General features: G+C 42.0%; 1 protein-coding gene across 1 annotated transcript in view; it reads right to left on the bottom strand.

Annotated features, from left to right (window-relative positions):
- ANTXR1 (anthrax toxin receptor 1) overlaps positions 1-24,465 on the bottom strand; it is a 169,232-nt gene that overhangs the window by 15,627 nt on the left and 129,140 nt on the right. The window contains exon 14 of the mRNA XM_021707778.1: positions 10,745-10,786. Within this exon, the coding sequence (XP_021563453.1) occupies positions 10,745-10,786 (42 nt within the window). The remainder of the gene's footprint in view (positions 1-10,744; positions 10,787-24,465) is intronic.

Below are 24,465 nucleotides of genomic sequence, written 5' to 3' on the forward strand. Positions count from 1 at the left end.
CTCTCTGTTGCTTAGATGCTCTGAGACATTCGTGTGTTGCAGCCGGTGCGCAAGCTGTCCCCTTGTTCAGGAATGCATACCCCCTCCCAGCTTATCATGACGGATTTTCTTATCACTTCTTGGAAAAACCTTCCCTGGACATTCTTCTAAAGTGGCCCCAGTCTCTTCAGTCTGTTTTTAGTTTTGAATCTTATCATGGCTTACTATTTATTTATCATCTGTCTCTCCACACTAGAATGTACGATCCACAGGAGCTTTTGTTCTTCTGCCATGCTTACCAAGTTTTAGAATGGCCCTACTTAGTATGTGGTAGGTGCCCAAGAGTTATCTGTTGAATTTACAAGTTAATTAAATGAGATGGTTCAAATAAAGTGGTTAACTTAGTGCCTGCAACTTAGCTCAGTGAGAAGAGTTACTGTTTATAATATTTTAAAAGATGAAGTGAGACAACAAGAGGACTTGTCACTTTGTGGATGGAAAAGGGACGGATAATTCGTAACTGCTCTTCATCTTGGCATAGGAATTGTTCCTGTTGTGGGGAGAAGAATATCACTGTTTATAATTATGGAGGGATTATAAGAAAGTGGCATGATTTCTCTCCTGGGGAGGGAAAGGAAGCTGGAAAAGGGGCTGTAAAGCAGAAAAATGAGTCCCAAAGAATGGAACTGCTCAGAATGCTGATCTGTTTCTCACAACCTTATTTTGGTGGCATCTAGGGAGTCAAGGACACGGAGTGGAGTCTTATGTTGGGCCACCACAGTGTGAAATGAAGCATCCCATGCAGAATGCAAGGTTCAAAGCAAGGGCAGAAGAGATCAGAGCCAGAGTTGACAAAGCAAAGCATTAACAAGACTACATATTAGGATGCTCTGAGTTAGGTGCTGTGCTAGGGGCGGGCAGGCTTCTTTAACATTTTTTTTTTAGTTGGAGTCTCACTTCACTGTCCAGGCCGGAGTGCAGTGGTATGCTCACGGCCACCCCAGTGTCGACTTGCTGGGCTCAGGCGATCCTTCCACCTCAGCCTTCCAAGTAGCTGGAACTACAGGCGTGCGCTACCGTGCCTGGCTAATTTTTGATTTATTGTAGAGATGAGGTCTCGCCAAGTTGCCCAGGCTGGTCTCGAACCCGTGGGCTTAGGTAATTCTCTCAACTTAGTCTCCCAAAGTGCTGGGATTACAGGCTTGAGTCACTGCGCCCAACCTGGATTTTTTAAAAAAAAAATTTAATATATTTTAAAGGACAGAGAGATAATAGCAAACTAGAGGACTTGCAACATTCTGGCAGCTGATACTTGGGTTGCTCTGTTTCTCTCTCTCTCTCTCTCTCTCTCTCTCTCTCTCTCGGATTCTGTTGACCTTTGTATCCTGAGTGCAAAGTAGGTACTCAGTAAGCACATACTGAATTTATGATAGCACACATGGGATTTATGTAGCCTTTACCATGTTATATGCCAGTCACTCTTCTAAGTGCTTTACATGTATTAACCCTTTAATCTTGCAACCAGTCAAGGAGGTAAGTGGTGTTATTATTTGTATTTTAGAGACCAGGAGTAGAGAGGTTAAGTTACTTAGGTCACCCAGTTTGTGTGGCAGAGCTGGATTTGAACTTGGGCAGCCTCGATCATGTTAGTTTCACAGTGTTGGCAGGTTCTGAGTTTTGTTCCTTTTCTATTTGCTTTTCCAATCATTTGATGGCATCAAATAAATGATAATTTTCTATTTCTCACTCCTTGTACCTGCTACTTTTGATGACTTATGACACAAAACATGATAAAATGAAACAAAAACCCCAGTACAATAAAATACTATTTTACTATAAAATACAAAATACTATTTTATTTCATATTATTTTACTTTATGTTATAATTTCAGAGATTTATTTCGCCTTACGATATTAAAGCAAGAAACTTATGTATCTTATATAGTTAGTTAAACCTTACACTGGAGATGGAGGCCTGTGTCTACTCCAAAAAGCTTGGACATTTCTGGTCTAGGGCGGCTTTACAAAGAAGATAACAGGAATTCTCTTAAAACTGAACACAGCAGCACCAAGAATGTAAGAAACTCCAAAAAACCCGCTTTATTTCATGGGGGACTGAAATGATCTCATGAAATCCCCTAATTTTTTAAATTGCAGGAATGCAAACATTAGCAATCATCTAATTGAGCCTTTTCATTGCACAGAAGAGGAGTTAGACCCAGAGAAATGAAGTGACCAAAGAGAGTGAAGCTCTGGTCTGGATTTCTGATGCCTTGTCCAGGAAGTTTTCTCCCCTCATAGTTTACATTTACATTCGACTTTCTCTAATTCGCAAATTCTCTGAGTGCTTAGGATACAATAAGACGCAAGAAGTCGGGTTTCCACTCTTTCCCAGGTTCCCTTGCACGACCGCGCAGCCTCCTCCGCGTCTTTCTGCCAGGACTTGCGGCGGGCGGGGCTAGGGAAAGAAGGGTGGGCCAGCCCCGTGCGCATGCGCAGGACCCGGCCTTCGCACAACAGGAAATGCCTCGACTTAGGAAATCGGCACACGCTTCTGATCCACTAAGCCCTTCGTTTAATCCCCTGACCGGAGCTTGCTTGCCAAACTGAAACAGCAGCAAAGAGCAACACAGAGGCCTAGGGTTTGACCAACAGGAGCGTCAGAGTTTCCCCTGCAGTTAGCATGGCTCTGTTTACACATTTTGGAGACAGGAGGGTTTTGCAATCTCCAGGAAGAGAAAGGAACCTTTGATGTGTTTTTTCATTTGGCCAAAATGGATGGAGTAAAATCACAGCCCAGTTGCCGGCAAGTCCGCTAAGAAACTCGGTAGCACTGGAGGGTGAATTTCTGCATTTAATTAAAGTATAAAGGCTCTTGGAATGTTCCCCCCAACTACCAGAAAAGAAATCTTCAGTGTGACCTTCCTTCCTTCCCCTCCCTCCCTTCTTTCCTTTCTCTCTTTCTCTCTGTCTGTCTGTCTGTCTCTCTCTCTCTCTCTCTTTCTCTGTCCCTGCCTCTGTCTCTCTTTCTCTCTGAGGGTCTTGCTGTCACCCACTGGGCTTAAGCGATCCTCCTGCCTCAGCCTCCCAAAAAGCTGGAATTACAGGCGCGAACTACTGTGGCAAAACCTTGCAGTCCTTTATGGTTACTGGAGGACAGGACTGGATGAGCTGGAACTGCTTTGTATATGAATTCAGGGGCTGGGAGGGGACTAGCAGGCAACCAGCAGCAGATGAGCAGAACAGAGTGGGACTAAGCTACCAGCAGACTGCCAGGTTCCCCCTCTCAGTCAGAATGATAGGTGTGGCAAAGAGGCTGTTTAATATTGTTAGAAATTATTTGTTAGCTGTATTTTTAAACCTTCGGTAAAAGTTGTATTTTTAAACCTTCGGTAAAAGTTGCTGCATAGATGGCCTTGTGCCAGTGTTGCTCGATGGTGTCTAGCAAACCAAGATGAGATAACACAGAAGAAGCGAGGAGTAGGAGTCAGTGGTGCCTGGGAGAAACCGCAGAGATTGGGGAGGGATGCTGGTTTCCCATCAGGGGAAGATATGCTTAAATCTGAAAGGATGTGGTGGCCCCAGACGTACAGTTGGCTGGCGTTTGGGTAACACAAGTGGCAGCACATTCCTCAGATGGTAGAGGCCCATTCTGACCTGCGTGTCCTCAGGCAGACCTAAGTGTGCCTGAAGGCATAGTCCTGCTCAAGGAAGAAACAGCAGTAGACTATTAAGTTGGTCAGCTCACTTAGCTCATAACTGGATTATTCCTGAGCTGTCCTCAGACCCTGAACTTTCCCATCTTTCCCAATCAAGCCAGGCTTTTGTACAGCTCCATGCTTCAACATTCAGGGATCCACATGCCTGGAAAACCCTTCTCCCACTTCTTCTATCTATAATAACTATCAATTCCTCAGCAAATGTAATGCTCCCTTCCTGTGTTTCCACAGCTCCTTGTATTGACTTCCACTCACTCAACAAACATTTAACTGTTAGTTATTAAGCAAACCAGCAGGTAGAAGGAGTGAGGTCTCAAACTCTGGGGCTGCCTCACTCCTGCATGTAGGCTGTGCACTGGGCAACATCACAGACTTAATGTGAATAGGGCCCCATGGAATCATGCATAGGGTGGCCCTCTCAGACTCAACTGACACGTTCTTTAACATTCCTGATTCTCTGGTGTCCATCTTCTAGAAGAGCCAGATGGACAGTCTGACCTCAATGGATTCTTAATCCTCAATTTACTGCGGGTACCAGTGGGAGCTATCAATGAAAAGGCTACGCTGGGTGTCTATGTAGACATTTCTGGAGTGGTGCCAGATGTGCTGCTGCTTTTAGGGTGTTCAACTTGTCTGACTCTAGAAAATAGCTATAATTTCCCCTAGCTCAGCACATAACTGAGATACAATAGAGCTCAAGGCAATAGCTTTAAATCAGCTTTCAAATTAATATTAATTTTCAATGAACTGGAACACATCTTAAATCCATATGGTAAGCCCTATAGAGTGCCCAACAAGGGCCATTTATTTGTCCACCCCTCTACCCACTCTCTCAAGCAACTGTAGTTGAGCCCCCACTGCTTATCAGCACAGTGTTATATTTTGAGAAAAATAAAGAGAATGCAGCTGTCAACAATATTTATAGAATGGTAAGTTTTGTAAGGCTGATGGCATGAATTAAAGGACTAAGGCTACAGAAATCCCCAGAGCTGGGAGACTCTGGAGAGCAGAACCTAAAGTAGAAATGGCTGGACTGTCTCATCTGATCTCTGGGGACAAGACAGGGAGATCTCCTTCAATATCAGTTTTGGAGGTGAAGTCCTAGGAGTGAACTGGCAAGTCAGAAAAATCCAGCAACATTTCTGTTTGTAAATATGAAAAATTCCAAAAGATTTAAGATGTTTTGAGTTGCACTTAACATGTCATGGCACCATTTTATATGTTCACATACACACGATGATTAAGGACAACACAGTGACTGTTCTATATTATTCAATAAAGAATGCATTCATGTCTTTAGTAGCATTGTTTCTTCTTGTTAAAAAAAGGATAAAAATATCGAATATACAATTTCAGGCATGATCCAGGACATCTGTGTAGAGTGTACATGTGTGTATGAGTGTGTGTGAGCATGTGTATTTAATGTTCACTCGCAAAAGGATGCCTGACAATAGCTTGGCCCTTTATCCCTTCAGGCTAGGGTCTGGAGGCTGCTCCTGGTGTCTGTGTAGGCCTGGATGGAGGGGTGCCAGGTCTGCTGCTATTAAGGGAGTCCAGCTTGTCTGGCTCTAGACAAATTATATTACTTCCCATAGCTCATTCTTCTACCCCAAAATTTCTTGCCACAGAGAAATTGTTGGGATCAGTGAACTCAATAATAAACCTAGAAATGAGGTCACCATTCAAATCTGGTACTTATTGTTCATTGGCTGCACACCCAACATCAATGCCTTCAATACGCAGCCCTCTCCCCTCAGATACAAAGCACCAACCTATAAATGCCATATATTCACACTGTCTCTCACTCTCCTTCCTGCTCCCACACATATACTAGCCCAGACAGATATTCTAAAGCTTCTTGGTGAGACATGGTGACGTGGGAGCATGAAAGGGGAGACAGGTCAGGAAACATGGGGTTAAAGAGAGCAAAAGAGAATAGCTACATACTAGGGCCATGGGCAGAGATAGGCATTAAGACATCTTCACATCAATCTTAAAAGGGGCCTGAGTGTCACTAGGGCCTGGGTGGGGTGTCACTGCCAGTAAGAAAGGAGCACCTGATGCTCTCCCCCAGGACTTGGGACCTCACTACTGTATGCAGGAGCTGCAGAGTCCTCAGGAACAGGTGAAGAAAGACTTCTCTATGTTTCCCTTTCAGGTACAGGTTTGAATCCCAGTCCCATCACTTAAAAACCGTGTAATCTTGAGTAATCTAGTATTTTAATCTCATTATACCTCAGGCTTTGCATTTACAAAATGGGGATCATAGTAGCACACCTTTGTTCTTCGTTGAGCTATTAAATGAAATGTACCAGAAAAAGTGCTTTGCATCATTACCTGGATAGTCATAAATGCTTGGTAAATGTTATCTCCAGTAATTATCATCATTATTAATTTTCAAAAACTCACATGCAATATCTGACAGGAATCTCTGCCTTTCTCCCTGATAAGGGCCGATTAGGTTATCAACTTTACAAACTTCAATTACACCCTCTCTTAAGACAAACTGCAGCAGAGAATCTCAGACTTGCTATCACAGTACAAAGTAGGCACTCATTCTAGAACTGATGGATAAATAAGAAATTCATGTATCTAAAAAACACGGAGGCTACTTGCATACCTTTTATTTCTATCCTATTGGACTTTTCCAATGTCCTCAAGTCAGATCTTAAGATCTTAATTAACCTAATGCCAAAAAGTACAACATTTAAGATTTTATTTTTCAGGTCTCTAGTATGGGTAGTTTCTTTATTAACTTCTGACATCATATTAATTGATTAAGCCAGAGAGTTTCAAAGAGAAATGAATGGGGGAGGGGCTTTACACTCCTAAAAGGCAATGTTTTGTTTTTCATCGGCAAGTGGAATGTACTACTCATCTGGCCAGCCCAGGTCTGGCCATGGCAGTGTGATTACGGAAGAAAACTGCAGGCGTTCATGTGAGCTATCCTTTTGATAGAGCTAGAGAAGACATGGGTGAGGAAGCATCTTCTCTATTCCAGTGAACTGACTTCATGTGTGGGTCTTTTGTGTCTAAGACATGCAGCTGCTCAGGGCTACACTGTAACCAACTTTCCATTCAGTCATGGAGCTTCCTGCTATGTATGCCCTTTCAAATGTGTGTGAAATTGGGAACAGCAGGATCTTTGAGAAACTGCATGAATGGCAGGTGGGAAAAGAATATGGCATGGATTCTTGGATGTAGTTTATATTCTGATAGTATTTAATTAGATCGAAGTTTAACTTTTTAAACAATACTATTCCAGAGAGGCCACAGTGCCTGCACCAGGTCCATTTCTCCTTCGAAGGGAAATTATTCTCTTCATGCTCAGGGCTCCTATAAGGAAGCACATGACTCTTCTCTTTGGCTACACTTGACCCAAGGCAAGCTGGTCTGTTGGCTGGCTGGGAGCTGAGATTTATGATTTATGATCTGGAGTGAAAAGATGAGCTGCATCAAACATATTCTCCTGTGGGAACTGGAAGATGGATTCTCGGAGATGAGACTGTAAGTGCTGGGGGCAGATGATCAAATGAAGGCTGGGAAATGCCAATAGGCAGACCTGGGCAGAAGGGGCTGTACAAGTAAGAGTTAAGAGGGAAGAGAGGAGGCCAGTAGGAGACAGCAGAGAAAACAGAGATGCTAGGAGTGAGGGTGAAAATACCCACGAGGAGGCTGATGTCTGGAGTTGCCTCAGTTCCTTCCCCAACCACAGTCTACCTGGGTCCTTTCATCTCGAACTAGCTTGAATTGGTCTCTGCTTTTTGCAGCCTAATGAGCCTGATAAAAACTCAAATGTGGTCATAAGATCCATGGGAGGTGATTACATTTAGAAGGAAACCATCAGATTAAATACTCCATCACTGCATTCTCCCATAAACTGCTAATTATTTGGAATAACCAGAGTCTTAAGTGGAGTCCTCACTGGTGCCACTTGGAGAAGACTCATAACCCAGGTAATGCCCCCATTAGTTGCTAAAACCGAGCTTTTATTGATATCTCTAAATTTCAAGTAAGTTTTTCGTACTCTTTATATAATGGTATCACAATTGGTTACATGGAATCTCAGGAAGTCATGCCTTTTTATATTATGAATTTTTATATTTTCTATTAAAGAGTATCATTGAGAACTCATTTTAAAGATTCATAAGATTGTCTTTAGTCTCTAAATTCATTTATTTAAATAGCAGACATGCCTCCCTCAGGATATGATGACTATAGATCTGATGAAAGTTTGGATAATTAATACTTAACTTGTTCATATATACAGCAGAGAACATTTGACTTCACACACCTATTAACTGAGTGTTAGACACTGTGGATTTGAACACAAGGAGCTGGAGTGGAGCAGCTTGTCTAGATTGAGACTATGATTTTCAGAGCATTGTATACAACACTTTGCGTGGACTAAGTTAACTGTTTCTGTGGGATTTCTTTATTATTTCTTCTTTTTTTCTGCCAAGACACATTAGGAAGGAGATTAGGGAGGCCTAACTCTCAGGGCCAACACACATGCTAAGGCAATCAGCACATGCTCAAAAATGCCTGACATTAAAAAGTACAATACTTAAATTTTTATTGCCTAGGTCTCTAGTTTGGGTGGTTTCTTGATTTATTTCTGAGTTCATATTTAATTGATTAAGCCAGAGGTTTCAAAGGGAAATGAAGGGAGGAGGAGCTCTATGCTCTTGGAAGACAATGTTTTGTTTTTCATCAGCAAGTAAAATATACTACTCATCTGTCCTGTTTAGGTCTGGTCAAAGCTGTGTGATTAAGGAAGAAAACTGCAGGTGCTGTGTGAGCTATCCTTTTCATGGAGTGAGAGATGACCTGGGCGAGGAAGCTCCAGTCCATACATTTCTTTAGTGAAGCCTAATCCAACCCTTTTGATTTCAAAGAGCCTGAGGCTGTCATTCTGTTTCAGAAATCAGGTCTGCCTTCTTCAGCTGACAATTCAACTTCCATGAAACTGGAAAAACTCAACTCCTTCTCTTTCTTTACTTTTAGCCATTTCTTCTAGGTGGTTTTCTAGTTTGGACTTTCTTCTTGGCTCCAAAATTGTGTTATTGGGGCTTCATTGAAACAGGACCCCTACATATTACCATACACAAAAATCAACTTTAAATGGATCAAAGACCTAAACCTTAAACCTCAAACTATAAGAATCTTAGAAAACACAGGAGACACCTTTACGAAAACTGGAAAAGGCAACCAATTCCTGATCAAAACCCCAGATGACCATGCCATAAGAAATAAGACAGACAAGTGGGACCTCATCAAACTGAAAAGTTTCTGCAAAGCAAAAGAAACCATCAAAAGAGCAGGAGACAGCCCACAGAATGGGAAAAATTTTCCCAACCGCACATCTGACAAAGGTCTAACATCCAGAATCTACAAGGAACTCAAATGTGTCAAAAGGAAAAAATAAACAGCCCTCTTAAAATATGGGCAAAAGATATGAATAGACACTTCTCAAAAGAAGACATATGAGAAGCCAACAGATAAATGAAAAAATGCGCAGCCTCACTAATCATCAAAGAAATGCAAATTAAAACCACACGGAGATACCACCTATCTCCAGTCATTCTACAAATATTTAGTAAGTTCGTATTGTGTGTGAAGCCCCATGCTCAATGTTGAATCTGAGGTAAAGCAGATACCCCAGTCTTGTACCTATGTCCTCAGGTCTACTCTGGCATGGTGGCTGTCACCTTCTAAAGGCAAATGCAGTGCAAGAGCCAGAAAAAAGAGCCATAATGCCTCTAATTGAACACACTGAGGGAGGGAATAGAGCCGCCCCATCTAGGGAGCTCCTTGCCCCAATTTTCTCTGGGAGCCTAAGAGACAGCTGCACACAATAGAAACAGAGCCAATCTGCAATCGTGGAACAAGCCATCATCTTTTTTCTTAAAGGATTAAGGAAAGGTTTTTGTGGATGTAAAGAGAGTTTTTTTTTTCTCTCCCTCCTCTTTGCACAGCAATGTAATTTCCTCCCTTGATTTCTGGGCAGAAAGTTAGCATTCCAACAAGATGTGCTTTAATTGATTGCAGCTATTAAATCCCTTGGCTTACATGCATATAGTTCAGGATATAAGAGCCACATGGAAACTTTAAATTTAATTATTACTGTTTCTGTATGAAGGAAACTTGACAAAGGCATTGGAAGGAGGAGGGGAAGGGGTTGGCACTTGATTTGCACATAGCAGATCTTAGGAGTGAGGACAAGAACGTGAAACCTTATCAATATATCTTTCAATCTCATTAAGTGTTTGGATCTATAGCCTGGCTTCTGAATTGGTGGGTGTTGTATCTAGGGAGTCCAGCTGTACTGGGAGTGATCAGATTAAGAAAGTCACTTGCTAGAAATTCCTGCCCAGGGATGCTCTTTCTCACAATTAGCTCCTAAAGTTGCCACTATATTCTACCCCCGGCCACCCTTGAATCAAAACTGCTTACTGGCCAATTTAGTGGAAGAGTCCAAGATTTTCTTTTTCTTTAGATGATGAGGATTTGAGAGTAAGGCCAGGATATAAGCATATCCCTCTTCAGCATATTTTCATTATTGCCTGGCAAACCTTTAGGTAGGTTTGTTTTAAATTAAAGAAAAATGGAATGCTTTGGCATCAGTCTGTTCCTAGAATCAACGATTGGAGAATGTGGCAAATTGTGCCTGATCTACATGCATAAAGCATTAAGTCTCTGCAGGGAGAAGAGAATTCTAAAGTGTTTGTTTCAGAGGAAAAGGCAGTACCTCAGAGCTCTAGACAACTGTATTGATTAAAACATGTTTGCATCTCAAATTTTATCTCTGTAGAGAGAAAACTCTCCAAAGCCACTCTGTCTTTGGGTACCAGTTTAGTTCAGTTTCTGTTCTTCCCCAGTTAGGAAAGGGGCCAAAGACGACCCTGACCCTCCCTGTTGCTTCAAGACAGTGGGGGGCTGAGCCTGACTGTGCTCTGCTTTGGAGGGGGCTCAGTGTCGGGATAGCACTGCCAACTCTCTGCCCCACTCTGCCCACCTACCCCCACCCAGCTCTTGTCGCTTACCTCACTCTCCTCCGCAGGGGGTGGAGGGACCTCCTTGATAATCTGAAAAGAAAAAAGGAAAACTTCAGTGAAAATTTCTGGCTACCTGCTTTCCAAGAGGCCTACTCTCAGGAAGTACCTTGGTGGTATGGCCATCATTACCATGATAACAGCCCCAGCAGGGCAGGCTTTATCAGTGCTATGATATCTCTTTCTGGACAGGATAGCTCGGTTAGAGTACAGCCAAGGCTGAGGGTTCCAATCTCAGTGGTGTCTGCTGTCGTTTTGTATAGAGAAATAAATGCAGGTAACAGTTTCATCTCTTACCCCAGCAGCAATTTTGCAAATGTATTCAGTCACTGATTCATCTAGTCATTCATGTAGTGAATCATTCATTCATCCAGCCAGCCATCTATATATTTAACAAAGATGGTGCTGCAGAGATGAGGCAGGTAAGGACCACACTAGCTCCAATGAGTACCCATGCAGGAAAGATGTGCTGATCAGACACACTGATTCCTGATAGGGGCAGCAAAGGAGAAGTATCCAGGGATTTCTCTCAGGGCACTGACATTTAGGGTTAAAAAGATTTAGGCAATAATATTATAAGACCCTACTTTGCAACTGCCGCATGTTCACGGCTGAAGACAGCCATGTGCCCTGGGCAGGTAAGCAATTGGGAGCCCCTTCTGGGCCATGAGAGGATGATGATTCAGGGAGAGGGACACAAAAGAGGACAGCTGGGTGTAGTGAGCAGCCCCCCATCACCTTGCCCCCAGCTTGTACCCCCCACTCATAAAAGAAAATCCCTTGCAGTTAACTGGACTAGGGATTTGGCAGTTAATTGGACTTAGAGTGTCTTGACATGGAAGCTTGGCCATTATCTACTATGATTCCACAATGTTCCTTGGGGGGCTCTTCCCCTCACCCCAAGCTTATTATCAGAATTTTGGGTCCCCTACATACAGTCCTTTTACTTAGAGGACTTCTGGTGAATACAAAGCTCACACATATCTCGATGACTTAGCATCAGGGCTGCCCACTTTGTAGATGAGTGATTGGGAACTGCCACAGGACCCATTCTTGACTCTTCCGGTTGGGCAGCTGCTTATCTGTAATCAAGCTCTTCCTCATCTCTCCCTACTCAGCACGTCTCCTCTGATTAGAAGATTATTCTGGAGCTGGGCTCGGTGGCTCAGCCTGTAATCCCATGCCTTTGGGAGGCTGAGGTGAGTGGACTGCCTGAGCCCGCAGGTTCGAGACCCGCCTGGGCAGCAAGACCTCATCTCTACAATAAATAAAAAAAAATAGCCGGGTGTGGTAGCGCGCGCCTGTAATTCTGGCTATTTGGAAGGCTGAGGCGGAAGGATCGCGGGAGCCCAGTGGGTCAAGGCTGCGGTGGCCGGGAGTGGCCACTGCACTCCAGTCTGGGCGACAGAGTGAGACTCCAACTCAAAAAAAAAAAAAAGATTATTCTGGGCACTCGTTAGGGCTGCAGTCCCCATGCTGCCACCCACCCTGACATGATCTATAATGTCATCTCTGTATGAAGAGACAGGCTTCCCATTGCAGGTTCTATTTTCTTCCCCTTTATTTCAATAACTTAAGAGGGTACAAATAGCTTATGGTTACATGGAGGGATTAGATAGGGACAAAGAAGTCTGGGCTTTAAGAGTGCCCACCACTCCCACCTGTGTGCATTGTACCCAATAGGTGATTTTTCACCCTCCTCCTTTTCCCTCTTCCCCTTCTGAGTCTCCAGTGTCCATTATACCATTCTCTATGCCTTGGCAGCTCTTTAGTTTAGCTCCCACTTATGAGAACATGCAGTGTTTGGTTTTCTGTTTCTGTGTTAGTTCACTCAGGATAATGTTCTCCAATTTCATCCAAGTGGCTGCAAAAGACATTTTTTCATTCTTTTTGATGGCTGAATAGTATTCCATGGTGTATATATGCCATAGTTTCATTATCCCCTGATTGGTTGGTTGATGGACATTTAGATTGATTTCACATCTTTGCAATTGTGAATTGTCCGGTGATGAACATGCAAGTGCAGGTGTCTTTTTTATAAAACAACCTCTGTTCCTTTGGGTAGATACCTAGTAGTGGGATTGCTGGATCAAATGGTAGATCTACTTTTAGTTCCTTGAGTAATCTCCATACTGAGTTCCATAGATGTTATACTAATTTACACTGCCACTAACAGTGTATAAGCGTTCCCTTTTCACTGCATCTGTGCCAGTATCTATTTTTAAAAAAATATTTTAATAATGGTCATTCTGACTGGTGTAAGGTGGTATTTCATTGTGGTTTTAATTTGCACATCCTCCATTGCAGGTTCAATTAACCGCAGCCAGTAGCCCAAGACTCCAGTCATACTTTCAGATGACTGGAGTATTAATTCAATTAATTGAAGAGGCAGAAGCGAAAGCCTCCAGGGGTTTCAAGCTATCATTTCATCTTCCTCCACTTCCTGGCCACTGTGGGAAGCCTGGTGAAGGTCTCTGGAAAACACGAAGTCATGATTTTGCTCACCCACTCAACCCCGGCTCAAAGTTCCTTACGAAAACCCCTGGGGAGAGCAGTTACTGCCCAACGCTGATTTCCTATCATCTCACAGGCAGTAAATTATTTTAAAGTCGGAAATGCCTGAATCTGGAGGGAGGGATGAGGAGCTGGGGACCAAAAGTTGGAATACATCTCTTCTTCTGGGGGAGGGGGAGAGAAGGGAGTGAAAGGAAGAACAGGATGTTAGGGAAAAGACAGATGTTGACAGAGTCTGTGGGCTGGAGCATGGCAAGGCTCCTGGGTATGAAGAGGTTTGGTGCAGGTCAGTAGGCTTTGGTCTCTCGGTGCTAAGAGCCCCTTCCTTCTCATATGGAAGCACAGCAGAGTCAACTGTTAATTAACCCTAGAGCTGTCCTTTCCTGACTGTCAGGATTTAATGAGTCCCTTAACCTACCTGAGCTCCACTGTTCTCATTTGTTAAATGAAGTGATAACACTGACCTTGCAGGAACTGAGTCATGATGAGCAATCATGTTTGTTAAACATCTGATACACAGTAGGTGCTCAATAGATGCTACATGCTATTAGTTCTCCCCTTTCTCTTTCTTGTTGTCTGTGTCTCTTGCCTTTATTGCATCTTTCATACTGTCCTGCATATACTAGATGACCATGCACAGTGGTTTCCAGATGGAGGTCCCCAAGGACCTGAGCTTCATGAAATGGGTGGGCGAGAGAACTCGTGTTCTGATATTGGTCAGGGACTTCTGGGGAGTCGGTAATGGTATGTTTGGCCACATATGTGTCAGCACATGACACTAGCCAGGAAGTGTAGCCCCAAGTGATACTCCACTCAGAACAACCCATTGGTGGGCTTGCTGTTCAATTTAACTTATTAAGTATTAATTGGATATCTATTCTGCATTCCTGCAATGTGCTAGACCCTAAGGGGAACCAAAAAGGCAATGCCAAAATACATGACATTAAATATTAACCAAAGAGGGCTGGTTTATAATCCAGATTCCACACCAACACACTGTAATTTGGGCACCTGAGCTTCCAGAAAAATGCCACCCTGTTCAGGTAAACAGGAATTAGGTACCTCCAATCTGGCCTCATCAATTGGGTGTCTAGGTATGTTCAACAGGAATGAGAAAGAGGTCTTTGCCTTGCTTGGAGTCCATGCACCACCAGCCTGCTCCTGAGGCAGGAAGAAACTCACCACAGGATGGCAGAACTTTTCAAAGTGTGATCCAGACAGGCTAAGCTTGATGACATGGGATGATTACTCCAAAGAGTGAAGCTGGATGGGCTCTCTGTCAGTGGGCCAAACCCTTGTGCCAAGACCAGCATACAAGCCACCCAAAAGAGTGCGCTAGCACAAGGACATGTCAGCCCTCTCAACCACCCCATTCCCATTTCCAGGACCAGAGCTCGTATAACCTTGAGGAGCAGTTGGGGCAATAGCCTGCATAACTCTGTAGCCTACAGCACCACAGTGCCACTGCTGCACACAGAGTGGCCTTAAAATACAGATCTCAGTGGTTGCTTCAGTCAATGGCTTCCATGATTCACAGACTAAAATGCAAACTGCTCCTATCCCCACAAGGCTTACATGATGTGGCCTCACTACCTCTCCACCTCATCTCTCTCCTTCATTTGCAGCGCACCAGTCTCCTGGGCACCTTCCTGTTTCTCCCACATGCTCTGTAGCTTCTCCTGTGCAGTGTCTTCTGCCCAAATGCTCACTAGCCCCTCTACGTTCAGTTCACACCTCTGCATAGTCCCAGGTTAACACCAGGAGATGCGATTCTCCGGGGAACCTCACAGAACTGGCAAGGTCCTCTTTGAGGGCTCTCACTGCGTCTGTATTTGATGTAGCACTTTTAATCATAATCGAAAGGTAAATTGCATGATTTTTTGTTTCTAACCGGCATGACTAGAAAGTCTTTATTTCCAACTAGAATGCCAGCCAGAATCAGCTACTAAGCTCAGACTTGGTTTGGCTCACTTCCCTTCTCGGCAGGTTATGGGAGGTTCCTCTTGGCTATGGGTGGGCTCTTCAGCTCCTTCCTTGAAGGAAGGACAAAGAGAAGATGGATAAGGTTGAAGAGATTCTTAAAAAAATATTTAAAATAAAAACTTTTCAACATATACATTTGTAAGCATAACACTGAAGAACTGAATAGCAACAGGGAGGGAATCTGAGGACATTTTTTAGTATTTTTACTCTGGAGGCCAGCATGACTTCCCTACTTAATACTATCTATAGACTGGATAAGTGACTGTGTGCTTCCTGTGTGCCCTAGAGTTCCTTTTGCATTAGTAATTGGACTGGTGAAGAAAAAGTGGCAAGAAAATGAGTAGGAATAAGAAACTTATGAATTCTACTGGTGTCCCTTTGCTACCTGAAAATTTATTTTTCATTAGCCCACATCGAGCTTTGATGAAGAATTTTTTGAAACTGCTGTGAGTTTTAGAGACACATCTCCTCTCCCTTCTTTTTTTCCCCCCTCTACCTTCTAATCAATGACCTTAATTCTGATTTTATCCTTCTCTGTTCAGGCCAACATCAGGTGGGGCCAGGTTTGACATAGATCATTGTATGGATTAATAGAGAGAAAGTTAGAAAAGACGAGGTAGAATCTAATCAACTTGAAATGTTACTGACAACTTCTCACTCTCTGTCAAAACCAATTCCAGCTTTTATCTGGACCCCTTAGTTTGCCTATTGGAAATGGCAACGAAGGACGACGTGCACATGTAGTTAGCATGGTATGAACTGAGTAGAAAGATCATATCTTTCTAGGGCCTGACTGACACTTAAGAAGTCTAACTATTTGGGTTTTATAAGTCAAATGCAATCATTTGGATCTCTGTAAATCTCTATCTTACAATCTATTTTATAAATTGTTAAGGTGAAGTACAGCACCTGATGAGTTTATTTTGCTTGTTTTTTTTCTTCCCTCTAGAAGTATTAAAGTTTTGTTTCTAATTTGTAGCACCTCTTCCTCCTTCCAGATGATAGCACAACTGGCTCACTAGACGTTTCATTTAGAGTCTCGAGTCAGGCCCACATGCTGCGTAAGGAGTGGAAATGTCAAGACTTTTGTTTCTATCACCTTGATGAGAAATCCTCCATCACAGCTTCACATCTCTTCCTCATCCTTGCTGATCTTTCAAGGTTAAGTTGTACAGACTCATGGCAGACAAGTGCTCATCTTATGTCATGAGGGGTGGGACAAAACAGGGGACTCCTTTTTGGCCTTTTTCTTCTTAGATTGTGTTTAGTGTCTCAGTGTCCATTTTGCTTGAGCTAGATGTGGGGCTCCTGCAACTCCTCTGTGGTGAGGGAAGGCACTTTTCTTACTGTGAAAGAGGCACTTCCTTGACACAAGGACAACTCTGCTGTTTAGACAAAGTCCATGCGAGCAGCTTGAGATCATTACTATATTAACAAAATAAGGAACTTGTTCTCCATTTTAATTAGCTCAGTGGTTTCAAACTTTATTGAGTTTTAGAACTAGCCAGAGGGCTTCTTAAAACACAGGTTCCTGGGTTACATCCCTGAGTTTCTCATTAGTAGGTCTGGAGTGGGGCACTGTCATTTGTCTAACAAGTTCCCAAATGATACTTACCCTGCTGGTCTGTGGAGCACACTTTGAGAACTATAAATTAGCTTATTGCTAAGAACCCTATACCTCAATTAGATATGTGGGAGTATGTTTTGCTTCAAGTCAGACATTTGTATGAATGAGTGCTCTATAGAAAGTGGTTTATAGCAGATCAGAAATATCAGCTCTGAAAATATTTTATTCTAAAAATTATGGTGTCCTTGTTCTATTGACAGCAACTGTGCGGCCCCCATTGCCCTCACTGTCCCATGTGGGGGAGGACATTGAACTATTTCTGGAAGAAACTCTCAGCTCTGCTTGTAGGTACTCCTTTGCTTCCTCTAGTGAGCACTTGCACTCATCTGCGTAGAGAGCTACCATGGCCTGGATTTCTGGATCTAGCTCTGAAACAGTCCCAGACAGATGGTTCCCTGGGAGCTGGGGACATGGTCTTATCTTTTCCTGTCTGCACTGTTGGCAATTAACTCAATGAACTGTGTTTGTATCTCTCTTCAACGCTGGAATCTAAGCCCTTGAAAACATGAACATATTTGGTCAGTTTAACGCAGCTCAGTGCTTGTTACTCAGTCATTATTTCTGGAATGAATGAGTATGCATTTCTGTAAAGGGAAAGCAAGCATTTCTGATTATTCTAAATGCTCTTGCCTCTCAAATAAGTACTGAATACATGCTATAAGATTTAGTTTTGGTCTCTCAACCTTTCATAATGGTTCTGTAGTAATTAAGATGCTAACTGTTCCAACCACCGAGAGTGGATGGTGACACTTAGTTGCATCATGGGAATCTCGTTAGAGTCATGGCTTGGACTTATGGTTAATTATGCTGCTTTATTAGATGCCATCTATACCCCCATTCTCTCCCTTAGCCCTGGCCTCCAAGTAAATTCACTTGCCCTGTGGTTTGAAATTCCATTTTGCAGCTCTGTGTCCCAAACTCATTTCTGAAAAGACCTTCTGAATATTTGAAAACGACATGCACGGTCTCTGTTGTTACCACACAGGTATGTAACATGTTAATTTTTTAATACGTGTCACGTAAACTAAGCAGTAAGATCCCGAAAGGGTGAAATTATATTAGCTCAAAATATAATTTTTCATGAGGTAAAGGAGAAGGTAATATATATTTTTTAGGGGTTTTTTTTGGTGTGATAAACTTCATCTAACACTAAACATTAGGCATTTAAACGTATGAAGTGATTATACTGGCCACTACTGAGTAACAGCAGGTGAACGTGAAATGCTGCTCAGCATTTTGGAATACACAAAATCCACACACATCTCACCTGCTTTCTCACTTCCATGTGTCCTTGCACAAGTCAAGAATATGTTGCACTCCCGAGTGTGTGTACTTTTCCTTTTAAAAACACATTCTATGGGGAGACACTCCTTATGAACAAGGGTGCCTGAACGATGCATATTTGTAAACCTAACCCTTAACTGTACTCCACAATTTTAAAATAAAAAATTAAAACAAAACAAAACAATACAAAAACCATGTTCTGTGGCATTGTCAATAGGAGCTTGTGTCCTGGGCTTGAATGGAGGAGGAAGGCATTCAGCTTGTGGAGGAGAAACTTGTGAAGAGATGAGACAAGATGAGATACTGTGAAAGCAACAGGCATAAAGAAACCCAACTGAGTTTCCTCAGAGACCACGCTGAAAAACCAAAGAAAGAGAATGGAACTCATGGGAGCCATCATTGGCTTAAAGGGGATTAGACACATGTGTCATAGAATGAAGCTAAGGCCATAATGCTGACAGCAGCAGAATAGTATTTTCATGGCTTTCAGGCTTATTTGGAACCACACAAATAGTCTTTTTTCCTTTTTAATGAAAAGAGAAACCTGGCAACACAACAAAAGCTGAATTTCTATTTTAAGCCAGAGCAGAAAGAATAACAAGACAATGAGTCACAGCCATCCACCTCGGGTGTCGTGATACTTTGTCCTAAGAATGTCCTTCTTTCTGTCTCGTCTCCGTAACTCAAAGCCACACTGCTATATCATACTCATATCCACCAGGAAACTTCATGCGTTATTTCTTTTTCAAATGAAGGCAAAGAGCTATATTTACTGTAGTATTGTTTTTATTAAGAATGTAAGATGTTTAAAATGGTGAAGCTTTTATTGAGTCTATTATTTCCTTTTAGTGTATTGTTTTGTAAGACTGCAATTTGGAATGTTCTGCTCTGAACCTATTTCCCACATTGGTTTTGTTATTTTGGTGAGTCAAAATTCCATAACACAGTGATATTTTTAGGAACATACTTCATGTTAAAAGAGAAATGGTGATACATAGAGAATTCTCATGTACCTGCTATTTAACAACTGTTGTTAACTTTGGAGAGAGAAAAATGAAGTACTGTGGACAGAGCCTGATGTCTTCATTTTACTTCTGGTCTTTTGTGCTTTCCATGTGTACAGAAGAACCCCAAGGGTCTGAGTATTACTATTCCTGAGTTTTTGGAAATTTTGGATTGTGAGCTCCTGCATAAGCATTTACCTGTGGGAATCTTATGAGGCCTGGGTTGAGGGACTAGAGGGTTCTGGTTTCCTCTTGCAGATCCCTAAGCACTTCCAAACCTTTTCTCAGTCTGTGATTCATAAATCCCCAAGTAGTATAAATTTGAACTCTAAAACTCTTACAAATTCTTAGGGACCCCAAAACACACCCCCACATCAAACCAGTAGCCCATCCTGTCACTCAAGGCCCTGGCAATGTCAACTCCCAAACTACTATGGTCCCACAAAAGACTAAGTCAAATCTCTAGGTTACTGAGATAAGAAAATCTCTTTCAGGACAGTTATTGCTTTAGGGTCAGCTGACTATCTGATTTCAAGGTCTTTCTTTATTTTGGCCTTGGAAATGTCCCCTACTTTCTCATGAGCCTCACTATGCATTTAAAACAACTTTTGCTATCTTTTATTTAGGAGTTTATTTGTTTTGCTATGGAGTCCACTGTGTTGCCAGCCAAGATCAATTGATTTTTTACAAATGATTACTTACTGCATGCTCAGTGGGGTTAGCTCAAATAAATGTTGTATCTGCATTCAGATGGCAAAAAGTTTTTTAATTCTTTGATTTTAAACACTATCCTGGACTTATGAGTTGACCTCTAAGAGCCAACTCAGTTGCTGTCTCTCTTGCAGATTCTGCATGAGGAGAAGCCATCAGAACAGAATTGTTTATAGAAGAAATGCCAATTCAGGTCTGAAAAGTCAGCTAACAAGGGCTTTAATATCACAGATAGAAGGGAATGCTTGCTCTCATCATTTTATATTCTAGCTTCCCATTCTGATTCCCCAACTTTATAAGTATTCCAATTAAAGTCAAGAAAGCAAGAGAAAGTAGGTGACTTGATATGGGAGGCATTCAGGAAGGATGAGGAGCTAGTTGATGGCAGACAATGGAATCTCTCCACTATACAGTCAGCATAAATTTAATAGTGACCTCATGGTTCATTGGGGTGGTCTGATGTTGTCAAGTACTGCCTGAATCCAGGAACTTTTACACTGTCAAAGTTTAGCAAAGGTTAGTTCCACAGGTGGTGATCTGGAATGTAATATAAGAAATTTTCAAAGAAATGAGCTCAACTCAAATTTCAAATAATTTTTGATCTTTCAACTCATCCCCCTTAAGAATGGGACTACTTAAAACGCTCAGTTATTCAATATTTAAAGTGAGAGTTGCAGTAGGAATTTTAACATTAGTTGACAAGGCCTAAAGGACTCATGGAAACATAAAAGAATGGTCATGCAAATTTTCCATCAGATGTTATGTCAGTATCACTGCAAAGTTCTGCTAAGTGAAACAGAAACATGAATTCAGATTTCCTGAGGCTTGGAGGAGGAATCTCTGGCCTCTGCTTGGGCTATAGGCACGCCGATTTTAGACATTAGCAGTGCTGGTGGCATCTGAGCAGGGCGCATAAGGAACAAGGATGGAATTGGTGATGGTCACAGGATGTTCAAACTTGTTGATATTGATGCAGCCTCCAGGGAGGGCAGAAAAGAGGTTGTACCTCAGAATCCAGGAACTTTCTTTCAGCTACTTCAGCAGTCTCTAGGAGTACATTTACCAAATAGTATTTGGCAGGATATTAGTGTCCTACAGATGTCAGTATGTCAACAGGTATTTGGGAGGGTGTGGATAGGGATAGGCCAAGGAAAAGTTTCACATAAAAATAAGTTTGAAGATCTACATGCACATTATTCTATTAAAGGGCCTGAGAAGCCCTGCAGCAAAGAGAGCTATTCAGTTTAGTTTAAGGGTGTCTTTCAAACTTCTTGTCTACACACTTCTTGTTCTGAAGTGTATTATTCACATTTTGTAGGGTATTACTGTCCTGTTATAGTTTGGAAATGCTGCTCCTGATTACTTGCATCATGTAATCCTTAGGGGGTTTCAATATGCAACCAGGTTTGAGAGCCCCTGGCCAGAAAAACAGAGAAGCAAGTTCATTTATAGAAGGTAAGAATATGAAGAAGCCACCTTAGAGACTGCATGGTTCCAATTTTCTAATTTTTTCGCATGGGAAAACTAAAAGGATTGGCCCAATCCTTTAACTGATAAAGGAAGATGTGTTATTGGAACCCAGTCAACTTTAATGACAGATCTTCTTTCCATTTCACTAGCAGGTATAGGGATGGAATGGGTGGCTTACAAGGCAAGTAGTGAGGCCAGCCCAGCAGGGATGAGGGAAGCCAGAGATGACAAAGAATGGGTGTGTGGGGCATGTGGTGTGGAGCACCAGAGGCCAGGGCAGGCCAAGGCAGAGCTCTGTGTGCTAGTGAGAAATAATTCCGTCAGATGTAGAATGAGAAGCATTCAGATGGGAGTGGGTGGAGGCTGGGATGAGATCAAGAAAGCACAATCAGTCTAGGCCCAAGATGCCTGCATAAAAAGCTGCCTATATTAGTCATGTTTTTATTAAACTGTCAGTAAATCCTTTGGTGATGTTAGGTTTGGCTGTCTGGCTCTACAAATTAAATGTTATGCTTAAAGGTGTGGAGAGGATTATTTGAACATTTTTAATTTCAATTTATGGCACATCAAGTTCTCAATTAATTTTTGTCCTTTGCGATTTGTCATTGGAGATGTCCAGTGGGCAACTAACCTTGAAATTCAATGAAGTGAACTCAATATGATCCTTTACATAATTCTTTAAATGCTGTTCATAAGATACCTACAAGGCCATTGAAAAGAAAACATAAGAGAAAAGAATTTTGTTTACAGAAGGGAAAATTCTGAAGGCATGTACAGGAGCCTTGCTTAACAAACTGCAAAAAAATTTTTGCTGTTGTTTTAATGGAAATAAAATAATTTGATTTGACCTAAATAGTGTGGTGGTTTAATTAGTTGGATTGTGGGAGAACTGTTACCTTAAGGCAAGATATTTTCTTTTTAACTATAGTTAAAAACATGTAATATAAAATTTGCCATCTTGATGATTTTAAGTATTCAGTTCAGTAGTGTTAGTATATTTACATTGTTGTGCAACTAATTTCCAGAACTGTTTCATCTTGCAAAATGTAGCAAGGTCTTTTCACTTAGGATTCTTCATATCCATTAACTTCCCAATAAAATGGGCATACTTCTAGGATTTTATCTAAGAAACTGATATAAACATCCTTTGTTACATAATATTTGACATATATAAAACATTGCTGGAACTTACACGTAAGTTATGAAATATAAGTCATGAAATAACTCTCCAATACAGTCCCATAGGTTTGTGGATTCCTTCTGTATCTAACTTCCCTCTCTCCAAGTGACTTAGCTTTTTAGTTTGGTTAGGAAAGCATACAAATTGCTCCATTTTGGGATTAGTTTCTGTGATTAGTTTCTCCACTCCCTGGAGGGATTCATAGTACAGATGCTCTTTGACTTACGATGGAGTTGCATCCCAACGAACCTATCATAAGTTAAAAATATCCTAAGATTCCAAATGTGGTGGCTCATGCCTGTAATCCCAGCACTTTGGGAGGCAGAGGCGAGAGGACTGCCTGAGCACAGTTCCAGCTCTAGTTCCAGCTATATGAAAGGCTGAGGTGGAAGGATCACCTGAGCCCAGTACGTCAAGGCTTCGGTGCCCATGAGTGTGCCACTGCACTCCAGCCTGGGTAACAGAATGAGACTTCTACCCCACCCCCCCAGAAATATCCTAAACCGAAAATGCATTTAATGCATCTAATCTACCAAACAGCATGGCCTAGCCTAGCCTACCTTAAAATGTTAGCCTACAGTTATGCAAAACCATCTAACACAAAGCCTGTTGTATAACAAAATGTTGACTATCTCACATAACTTATTGAATACTGTACTGAAAGTGAAAAACAGAATGGCTATATGGGTATTAAAAGTATGGTTTCTATTGAATGTACATGGCTTCTGCACTATTGTAAAGTTGAAAATTGTAAGTTGAACCATCATAAGTTGGGGACTGTCTGAATAGTGAGAGAATATACATATAAATAAGTACTTGTGATAGAATGAGCAAATGCTCTAACAGAGGTGGGGAAAAAAAGTGCCATGGAAACCAGTCCTCCCTGGGTGGGAAAAATATGTGCAGGAGGCTACTGAGATGGAGTGAACAGTGAGTGGGACTTTGAATAGAGAAGAATTGTTGACAGAGTAGATGAAGAAGATGATGTTTCAACAAGAGGAAGCAATATGAGCAAAAGATTGTGACAAAGTTCACAGTGTCTTCAAGGAATCCCGAAGAGTAGAGTGTGTCTGCAGCTGGATCTCCATCCTTTTAGCTGCTCAATGAACTTTAAGATTTATGGAGTCATAGTTTTGAGCCAGGCACTATGTTATGCTCTAGGGACTCACAGTCTTGGCTTCCAGCAGCTTCAGCTTAACAGATGAAGACAGACAAGCAGATAGACAGTTTTAACATACTGTTAAAATTATATAGGCAATTTTAAAGTACTATGGAAAACGAAGGCTTGGGAGCTAAGGAAGTCCATGCATGGGAGGGAAAGGGATGAGGAGACGTTGGAGAAGGGGGCTAGGTTGGAAAAGCCTATAAGTGCCGCATCAAGGAGCTGCAACTTTATTTTAGAGCATATTTTGAACAGTCAAGAGGATTTTGGGCAGGGAAGTGAGTACGATCATCATCTGATTGCTTTTTAATTTTTTTTAAAGAAAAAATCTCTCCAGTGAAGGTGAGAAAGACTAAAAGAGCAGTTAGAAAGTAATTTAAATAATTGAGGTAGAAGATGCAAGATCCTAGACTGAGGTGATGGCATTCATTCATTCATTCCACAATGACTTCTTAAGCAACTTCTAAGTGTACAGGTACTGTGTCTGTCTTGGGGTACAAGGTACGGATGAATGTGGGAGATAAGATGAGGTGCAAGAGAAAAGAGTGGACTATGGACAACTCTGAAGTGAGATGAGACAAGAGGTGACAGAAGAAGACAGCAGCAATCGCTTTGCAGTCTCTAACTTGGGCAGCTTGGAGAGCAGTGACACATGCATAGATGAAGAGTGGGTTTAGGGTGTAACAGATGAGTTTAGTGTGGAGTATGTTGAGGGTGAGATGCTTGCATCTGAGATGTCTACTGACTCCTATCGTGTGGCCTTGACCACTGAAGCCA

This window comes from Carlito syrichta, unplaced genomic scaffold (assembly GCF_000164805.1).
Source record: "Carlito syrichta isolate Samal-C Ts95f unplaced genomic scaffold, Tarsius_syrichta-2.0.1 Scaffold124511, whole genome shotgun sequence".
In the NCBI taxonomy this organism is placed as follows: Eukaryota; Metazoa; Chordata; class Mammalia; order Primates; family Tarsiidae; genus Carlito; species Carlito syrichta.